A 9,121-nucleotide genomic window follows, 5' to 3' on the forward strand; every position below is an offset into this window, starting at 1 on the left:
ACCCCTAGTGCTGTTCCTGGACCATAGCAATGACCCAGGAGATAAGACTTGAGGACTTACCAACATAATTACCCATTATCATAGGTACCTATTTGCATTTCATTGACTTGGATGAAATTGGTTTAAGTATTGAAATAGTAAAGACTTTCCAGTAAGAGATCCATGACTTTGAAGGTTACTTTGACAACCACAGTTCACCTATTTCTAAAGCTCGTCATTAACATTTAACAGGAAAATTGTATAAAGCATCGTTGTTATTAGGTAAGTACATTAAAACCTGGTCGCGCGAAAAGAGGTTTAATTAATGGTTTAGGAACTATTATTAAAAGTATAACCGGTAGTTTAGACTACAGGTATGCCATTAAATATGACGAGGCCTTTAAAATTCTTCAAAGTAATCAAGATAATATAATTTCTGAATTCAATAATCATATAAGTCTTAGTAAGGCGTGATTGTCCGAGCACGCGGGAATAATTGATAAATTAGTACAAAATCAAATTAATATTTACTTAAATAAAAAAATGCATTTTATGATTTCGAAATTTAATACTGAATATTATTAAATTCGATTTCATGATACATAATATAAATGAGCTACTATCGGTTATAAGAAATATTAAAGATTTATCGCACTTTTACGCGCACTTCTACAGCGCATCATATAATATGTAGATATAGATATGTTTCGTTGTATGTTATGTTCCGTTTATAAACCGGAACAATTATTAGATTAAGAACCCCGCGAATACTATAGCGAAATTCGCACTGGGTCATATTTTTGTAATAATAGAATAATTATAGTGTTACGATTTCCCATAAAATCCCCGAATACTTGTACCCTATTTAAATTTTCCATCTTACCAAATCATTGCCAACACGTTATTATATCTCCATTTCCTTATATAGCAACCAATAACGATAATAGTGTGCTATGTACACAGAATTATCGTTATTGGCTGAATGCCCGAGGTCAAGTTATCGGTTTCTGTGTGAAGAGACACTTATTCATCATATAAAACATTCATCTGATTGCTTGTTTCATGGTAAGACGGGCTACGGGACTACAGGCTGGTAAAAGGAAGAAGTAGTGGTTACGGAACGTACGGGAGTGGACAGTAATCATATCCGCTAAGAAGCCTTTTGTGTGATGCCTGGCCAATTAACCAATTTTTCATCATAAAAATTTTTTGGAGAATATTTCATTAATAAAAAAAACCGATGACTACGAAATCTATTATCTATTTATGTTTGTAAATTGTTTACGAGTCGCGCTGTGCACAGTGTTGCCCGTTTTAGACAGCCAACAAAATGAAAAATTTTATACAAGCCAATCAACTGTTAGGTATCTTATCGTAATTCTTAAAACGCCAATAAAAAATCAAAACGATGTTCCATAAAAACAAGCGCCAATCATAGAAAGACAGATAATTTCAGGCAAATTGACAAGTAGTAAGCTCTGAAATCATCGTCGGATTTATTTATTTACTTCTCATTTAAAAACAATAATTTCAAATCTCATTTCTTCCGCAATTTAAGACGACAACTGTTAAAAGGACATATTATATTTCTAAGTATTAAGTTAATAGTTACTGCGTCATTAGAATCCTTCGTTGTTTACAAAAGCGTGTACGATTACATCAAATTATATCTATTATCTAACCATTGAAAAAATTGCGTTTTATAAAAATGATACCAGATAACGTGACCCTGATTGTGAAGGCTCCAAATCAGCAAATAGAAGACCAAAATATCGAGTGTCAAACCTCTTGGACTGTCCGTCAGCTAAAAGGTCACTTATCTGAAGTTTATCCCAGTAAACCGGTAAGAAAATGTATTTTTACCATTATATAATTATAATATTATAATCGCTATGCTTGCTGACCATGTTATTTCATCAACATGCACTTGAGAAAATTGTTTTCTAAAGAAAAGCTAAGTATATAGTGCTAAGCTAGCCACTTATATTTATTGTATTTAGAATAGTGATTAGCAGAAACTTTAAATTTTTTCTTTGCTTTTCTATAAAATAAACAATTGGCTATTAAATCAGCATATTTTTAATTGTTAATAAAATTCTTATCAAATCAAAACAATTTTTCACTAGTTATTTAAAGTAACAATGGTTTGTTTGTTATCAAAACCAAGCTAGATTTTTTGTTGAAACTAATTGCTTGCATTATATTACTAAAATTAGTTTTTTTTTAAACAAGGTGCTTAAGTTAAGTATTTGATAAAGAAACACTAATAACTTGCTTATTGTGTATGCTTGGTATAATAATAATTATAATTCCTTACCATAAGTATATTTGAATAAGTAGCAATTAATGATAACATTATCTTTTTGTTCAATGTCATTCAATTTTTTATAGATTTTACGCCTAAGTAAATAATATTTGTGAAGATATTAGATTGATGATGTCATCTCTTTTGTTTTTAGAATATAATTGAGGAGCTTGTTCATATAAGAACCTTTGTAGTTGTAATGTATATTAGATAATAATGTTTTAAGGATTTGTGTAATTTAAGTTTGAAAGGGTGATAAGAAGTTAGCAAGTAATAAAAAGAATATAATATGTTGTAGTTTGTATGTTGTAAGTATTTAAAAAAATGGCCTGTATAATACTATATACTTACTGTATTCCATCATATCCAAATTCCATCAATTGGTTTCTGTCATAAGTTATATTAAAATTATCTTTTCAGAAAACTGAAGAGCAGAAAATAATTTATTCTGGCCAGTTATTAGATGACAACTCAGTGTTAAAGGATGTTTTGCGTAATTATGAATACCCAATAACTCATACTATGCATCTAGTCTGCAGTTCTAAGAACAAAATGGACACACCAGAACCTAATACAGATGGTATCCGAAATAGAAATGGAGCACATGCAAATGAGACAGCACCACCAGAAATGAGACAGAATGATCAAAACCACACTGTGGAAATGCAGAATTATTTAAGTTCTTTTGTTAATAACTATGGGAGGGTGCCACCATACCAGAATTATAACTTCAATGATAGATATCTACCAATGCAGCAAGCATACATGCAGTATATGCAACAGTATGCTAATTTGTAAGTTTTTTTTAATCAGTTTGTTAACATATTTTAAATTTTATGAATATGGACTTAAAAACAATCAAATTTGATTTGAAGTTGCTATTTCTATTCTATAATTATAAAAGAAGCTCTAAAACTGAAGGGTGTTCTAACACAAACAATTTATGTAACTTCAGGTGGCAAGCCTATGCAGTTAACACAATGCCCCCCCAAGAAGCTCCACAAGCACCAGCGCCCCCTCCGGCCCCAGCTCCACAGCCGATGCCCGAAGAAGGCCGCGACTGGCTCGACAACTTGTACATGGCGTCGCGTATCGCCGTATTAATCTCGCTACTCTACTTTTATGGTAGTCCAGCGAGACTATTTCTGGTCTTCATACTTGTTGTTACAGGATATCTGTAAGTATTCTTCATACACACCATATTATTCCGTTTGTATAGCAACTGGAAGCTGCCGTATATTCAGTAACATCTTGATCAATATCAATCTGGATAGATCAGATGATTTAGATTTTGTATTAATTGTACCAGATATTGGATGTTTCATATATTCTGATTTAATTCTTATTTCAGACACCAGATTGGCTTCTTCCGCGACCTGCTGGTAAATCCAAACAACAATTTACAACAAAACGATAGAAATCGAGTGAATCAACCCCCTCAAGGGCAAGAGGGTGATCCAACCCCTCAGGCGGCACAACAGACCCCACCAGCGGAACAAGAAACACCAGACCCCTCAATCAACCAAAACCCTCCAGATGATGATCAATCACTGCTAGCAGTAACTTGGACTATTTTTACAACATTTTTCGCGTCTTTAATACCGGAAGCTAATTGATTTTAAAGTTCTTACGTATACTTTGGTGTGAATCGAGTTTTAGACGGTTGGTTTATTGCTTCAAAATTTGTCAAAGACAATTTATAAAAAGGAAAGTCAAATTTTGAGTTATTTTTAATAAACTATCAATTGCTTCTTGGAACCAATTGAATTTCCTAACTACACCAATTTGGCCTACTCAGGTGATGATCACCTGTTATATTTTTATGAATTTATATTCTAATTAAACTGCTTACAAATAGTTGGTAATTTGTGTTTCTAAAAATTGTTTAGTACTAAACTAATTGTTGATGCAAAATGTAATTTTAACAATTTGCATATTCAAACTAACTTTCAATCAGGCTTTTGTTGTGTATTATGCAAAATATTTCTACAATCAAAGGGTTATAACACTTGTAAATTATTATGTAATTAGTATAATATTTGATTCATGTACCAGTAAAGTATCCATTATCTATTGAATAGAAGGTATATACATTTTCAATGGTTGAGATGTATAAAATTTGTATTGTTATCTATTTTTTAAATGGAAAAAACAATTTTAATACAATTTCTCTAATATATGTAAAAAAGTTTGTCTTGTAATTAAAAAATATTAATTATCAAGTAATTCGTTAAATTATCAAGTAAATTGGCATTTAAAATATTGCGTATATTTAAATGTACTGATCCAAAACCAAATATTAAATGTAAATATTTAAATTAGGATTAATTAGTTAATTATTTCGTAATATGAATTTTGGGAATTGCTTTATATTTAGAATAATAACTTAGAAATACATGTAAAATTGTTAATTGGTTTTGTATATTATACAATTGTAAAGTGGACCGCGAAGACCTTACTTCATAGAGTAGGTTCTTCACGCAACTTCTCACAATATGTGGGGAACTCCTAGCCATGATGAGACATGGTGATATTCGTCCACTTCCGTTTCGGAAAAGCGTCGGGTACTGTAAATTTGAATAAATTATGAAAGTTAAAGTGTACCGCTTTCTTGTATGTTATATCTTGTCAGCACATATAGCGTATGAATCAGGTATTATGGGCAGGATTGCTGGCAAAAAATATTAGAGAAAAAAAATGGTAGGAACTGAAAGTTGATCATACTTGCATATTAAAATGGAACATGTAAAAATGTATTGTTGCGGTACATTGTAATGTGTAAGGTGACCATGTTTTTTTAGACAAACCATGTGTTGAAAACATCATCATCAATAGTATTTTTCAAATACTTTAATCTCACTATAAAAGACATAGTTCACTTTCTAGTTATACAAATGCCATAACTTGACCATGACCTTAGTACTTCAGCCGACTAGAAATTAGTTCTCGGTGCCAAGATTATAGTGGCTTCTAGCAAAACTATGATTTGGCATCTTTAATTTGAGTCAGTATGAAAATGCCACACCATTTTTATTTTTGCAGAAATAAATATTTCTACGCTAAATGTTATTTATTTACATCGTTTACATCTGCATTTGTAGAATAAGGTTATTTAAAGTTTATTTTCAACCATTGTGTACTGTGATAAGTATTTTCGTTTGAAATAATGTAATAAATTTTTTCGAAATTTAATATTTGTTTATATTTATTGTTCCAACGAAATTAAGAACGCAGTCCTACCCTTTCGCTGTTTATCAGACATCAAGAAAAATATAACATTACAGATTTCAGAAGCATAATCAAATAATGCAAGAACAGAATATAAAACTAAAAATAATTTCGTTTAAATTGTTTATTAAAGATCAATTCTTCGATTGGAAATACTGTTTAGAAAGCAAACTTAATTTAAGTAGTTTCAGTTTGTGAAATAGCTTATAAATTATAAACTTCTAGCATACCATAAAATTGTCGCTCACTTTTGTTCATAAGTTACATTTTACTTTAAAATCCTCTCTAGACTGATACTTATGTAATAAACATGTTTTTCACCCTAACGCAATTTTCTATGATTTTGTCTATTATTAAAAGTCGTCATTAAAATCTACATCCATTAATTCCTCATTTCCTTCATTATCATTAGTACCACCTTCGTTATTGACGCCATGATTATTTAAATCGCGTTCCAAGTTAATATTATTATCGTTTTCTACCAAGCCTTGTATTGTGCTTTGTATCATACTATTTTCTAAAACTACATCTCTAACACCTAATTCACTACTCCTATTCAATTCATTGTTTCCATTTTGCTTAGAACCATCATTAAAATCATTTAATTCTATTGTTGCTTTGGAAACATTTTTATTAAGACTTATTCTTGCACTGTCATCACTTATTTCAGTTTGATCATGGTTTTCGTCATCTGAACTATGTAAAATATTAGCTTTACGCTTTTTTCCATGTGATTTGGCTGTTTCCTTATCTATATTATCATCTTCATAAGTATTCTTCAGTGCTTTAATTTCGTTATCCGATATTTCGTCAGAACTGTCTATAGCATTTGGCTTACCCTTTTTTGTTAAATTTTTATTAGGTTCTATTTCTTCATTTTTATGTATCTGCCCCTCTGTTCTTGCCTTACCAGCATTTTCTTCATCTGAACAAGCTTCTTTTGTGTTCCTCTGTATATAATTATGTACATCACACACATCTGTCAAATTAGAATTGTTAGGAGTAGTGCTACTGGAATTATTTAGCTTAGCGTGTCGTCTTTCTTCAGCTAGTTTTCGATTGCGAAGCATTCTTTGCGTTTGCTCCTCACTTATTGACGGAGATGACGTAGTTATAGGCACTGCTAGTGATCTGTAATCAAACAGTATAAGATAAAAAAAAGGTTAAGAAGTAGTGCCTATATACATATATTGATATGATATTATACAAATACAATATTAAGTTACATTACTCCATAAAATATATAAATGCAGCACTTAAACAATGCAGATTTAACAAATAACAAACACAAAAGTGTTAATTAAGTATTATTATTATATAACAGTGTTTGGTTATTTTTAGTCAGTAGTAAGTTTAAGTGAGTAAAATTGCAAAGCTTATTAGACTCAGAAATACAGGTCAACAAATTCATTCCTCAAAAAAATTATATTGCTTGGTATATTTTTTAATTGTTGCTGTGGCTATGCACAAGAATATTTTGGGTCTGTCTACACTATAAACAGTGTAATACTTTTAACTGTAAAGGTGTAATATTTATTTATTTATTTTAAAGAATAAATGGCGTACCGATTTTCAACCGAGGCATCAATGCTTTTATTAGCAGGGCCAGGGGTGGCTCTTGCCAATTCTATTTGCTGTTGTAGTAGCTTATCAAATTCATCTGGCTCTGGTTCAGCAGTCTCTTCATCACTGGAGTCCTTCTGTACTACAAGCTCATCAGAAACAAATTGATCTGATCTGATCTTGTGGAGATGTACCTGCAATGGGTTGAATTTTAAAACTGTTAGGATTAATTTTATTGTTAAGAAATCAAAAATAAAAAAAACAAAATATAATACTAGTCTTGTTGGTAACATCAAACTCAGGAAAAACCCATATAATTTTTTTTAAAGTTAAAAGTACACAACTTTATTCTTAATTAAATATGTCTTTATATTTAATTAAGAATAAAGTTGTGTACTTTATGTTTACTTTTTTTATCCTTAAATACCACTTACCATAACAGGGCGTTTCTTTCCCAATGTCTCTATTTTCTTTAAGCAGTCCTCAAACTTAAATTTAGGATACAATCTGTATGCCCAGTGCTCTAGTTTTTTTAAAACAAGATCTAAATCTTCCTTTTCATGACCTTTACCTAGATATTTCATTAAAAATGAAAACATATAATATGAAAACTCAGTAATATACCTCAAAAACTATTACAATAATTAACATTCAAGTGTAGGAATATACTTTGCATATCACTTACCTTTAAATTTAAAATCTTTGAAATGTTCAGGAATAACTTGAATTCCTCTAGGACCAGTAAGTCGGGCAGGATTTAGTATAAACCTTGGGTTTTTTACCACTCTCTTTATTTTCGTAGATCCAGGATCTACACGTCTTTTGTCTTCTTCTGTAAATAATAGGTTACACCATTTTCAATTGGAAGATTGGATAATGATATTATTACGCAAATTATTAAATATAATTATAAAATATATTTCTAGTTAGCATGATATATTACCTGCTTCGTCTTCTTTCTCACTATTATCATCGCTGTTGGAAACAACCCTCTCTTCATAATCACCACCTTCAATAACTCTCTCTAATTCTTGGGCTTCGTTTGCCTCATCTTGCAGAAAAACGTCTTCAAGTAACGACATTGATAAAGTATGGGAAAGCTGATGCCATAAAATTTTATATAAAAAATAAAATACAATTTGATTGGCCTTATAAGAATATTCTTACGCCTACAGTTAAGAATTAAAACCGTATATTAAAATATAAATTCTTAATTCTTATAATTACTAACACAGTATTTTATATTTAAAAATTAATTTGTTATCAAGTTTTGAAAAATTACAAATTTTACTTGAGTCTACTCTGTGCATAGTGCTATAATATCGACAAATTACACAACATAAATTTTATCGAATTATTACACTACAGATAACAGAATATCTTATGCCAACCACATTGCATAGGCTGTAGGTAAAGATTCGGAATGGAGACTTACTATAACTCCCGTATTAGTGAACCGTTATAAGGGAGTCGCCCTCAGTGCTACACAAATCAAACATATACAACTCGAATTTTTAATTTTTTTTATTAAAACCTGCAAGTATGACTATCATCATAGCTGTCAACAATCAAGCGGAAGTCTGAGGACTGGGTGTATGGATCAAAAAACATTAATTAATATACATAAAACAAAACAACCAAGAATTCACGCAGTGATTCCCGTATATATAAATGTATTAGAATTTAACACACGGGAGTCAGTGTTCGTGTAAGAGTATGTATCATTTTGGAAACGCATCCTGGATTTGGACTTCCCTGTATTTAAAGCCTTAGAACAAAACATGTCTGAAAAGGAAAAATACTATTATATGATTTTTTCTATGGAATCTTCCTATTTTGACTAAAAACAGCTACCATTATTAAATCTTCATATAAATAAAATTAATCAATACGTTCAGTCAGTCATTAACACCGATAACTTATAACCCTCAAACTATTATAATAAGGTTGAAAAATGTTAAATGTTTACTAGAAACGTACATTTAAATCTTTACATCTTCAACATTATTTTTCATAATTGTTTTTTTTTCTATAGTTCCTGAATTA

The 9,121-nt window shown here is 30.5% G+C and overlaps 2 protein-coding genes across 2 annotated transcripts; one reads left to right on the forward strand and one right to left on the reverse strand.

The window, feature by feature from the left end:
* Positions 1-1,428: 1,428 nt before the first annotated feature.
* LOC111001925 (homocysteine-responsive endoplasmic reticulum-resident ubiquitin-like domain member 2 protein) lies at positions 1,429-5,476 on the forward strand. Its single transcript, XM_022271991.2, has 4 exons — positions 1,429-1,822; positions 2,705-3,078; positions 3,240-3,461; positions 3,636-5,476. Exons 1-4 carry the CDS (start codon positions 1,688-1,690, stop codon positions 3,898-3,900), a joined length of 996 nt encoding a protein of 331 aa, XP_022127683.2. The 5' UTR covers positions 1,429-1,687; the 3' UTR covers positions 3,901-5,476.
* Positions 5,112-8,328, reverse strand: LOC111001923 (TIMELESS-interacting protein). The gene is made up of 5 exons (XM_022271990.2): positions 8,019-8,328; positions 7,761-7,907; positions 7,510-7,646; positions 7,079-7,269; positions 5,112-6,643 (listed from the first exon to the last, which is right to left on the reverse strand). The coding sequence occupies exons 1-5, from the start codon at positions 8,155-8,157 to the stop codon at positions 5,866-5,868; spliced, it is 1,392 nt and encodes a 463-aa protein (XP_022127682.2). The 5' UTR covers positions 8,158-8,328; the 3' UTR covers positions 5,112-5,865.
* Positions 8,329-9,121: the final 793 nt, after the last annotated feature.

Source organism: Pieris rapae, chromosome 7 (genome assembly GCF_905147795.1).
Source record: "Pieris rapae chromosome 7, ilPieRapa1.1, whole genome shotgun sequence".
Classification (NCBI taxonomy): Eukaryota; Metazoa; Arthropoda; class Insecta; order Lepidoptera; family Pieridae; genus Pieris; species Pieris rapae.

Bases quoted from the DNA above. Each gene is read 5' to 3' on its own strand.
- LOC111001925 (XM_022271991.2), top strand. From the start codon at position 1,688: ATGATACCAGATAACGTGACCCTGATTGTGAAGGCTCCAAATCAGCAA. The intron at 1,823-2,704 runs GTAAGAAAATGT...TTATCTTTTCAG, and splicing joins AAGTTTATCCCAGTAAACCG to AAAACTGAAGAGCAGAAAAT. The intron at 3,462-3,635 runs GTAAGTATTCTT...TTCTTATTTCAG, and splicing joins CTTGTTGTTACAGGATATCT to ACACCAGATTGGCTTCTTCC.
- LOC111001923 (XM_022271990.2), bottom strand. From the start codon at position 8,157: ATGTCGTTACTTGAAGACGTTTTTCTGCAAGATGAGGCAAACGAAGCC. The intron at 7,270-7,509 runs GTAAGTGGTATT...AACCCATTGCAG, and splicing joins GAAAGAAACGCCCTGTTATG to GTACATCTCCACAAGATCAG. The intron at 6,644-7,078 runs GTACGCCATTTA...GTTTGATTACAG, and splicing joins GATGCCTCGGTTGAAAATCG to ATCACTAGCAGTGCCTATAA.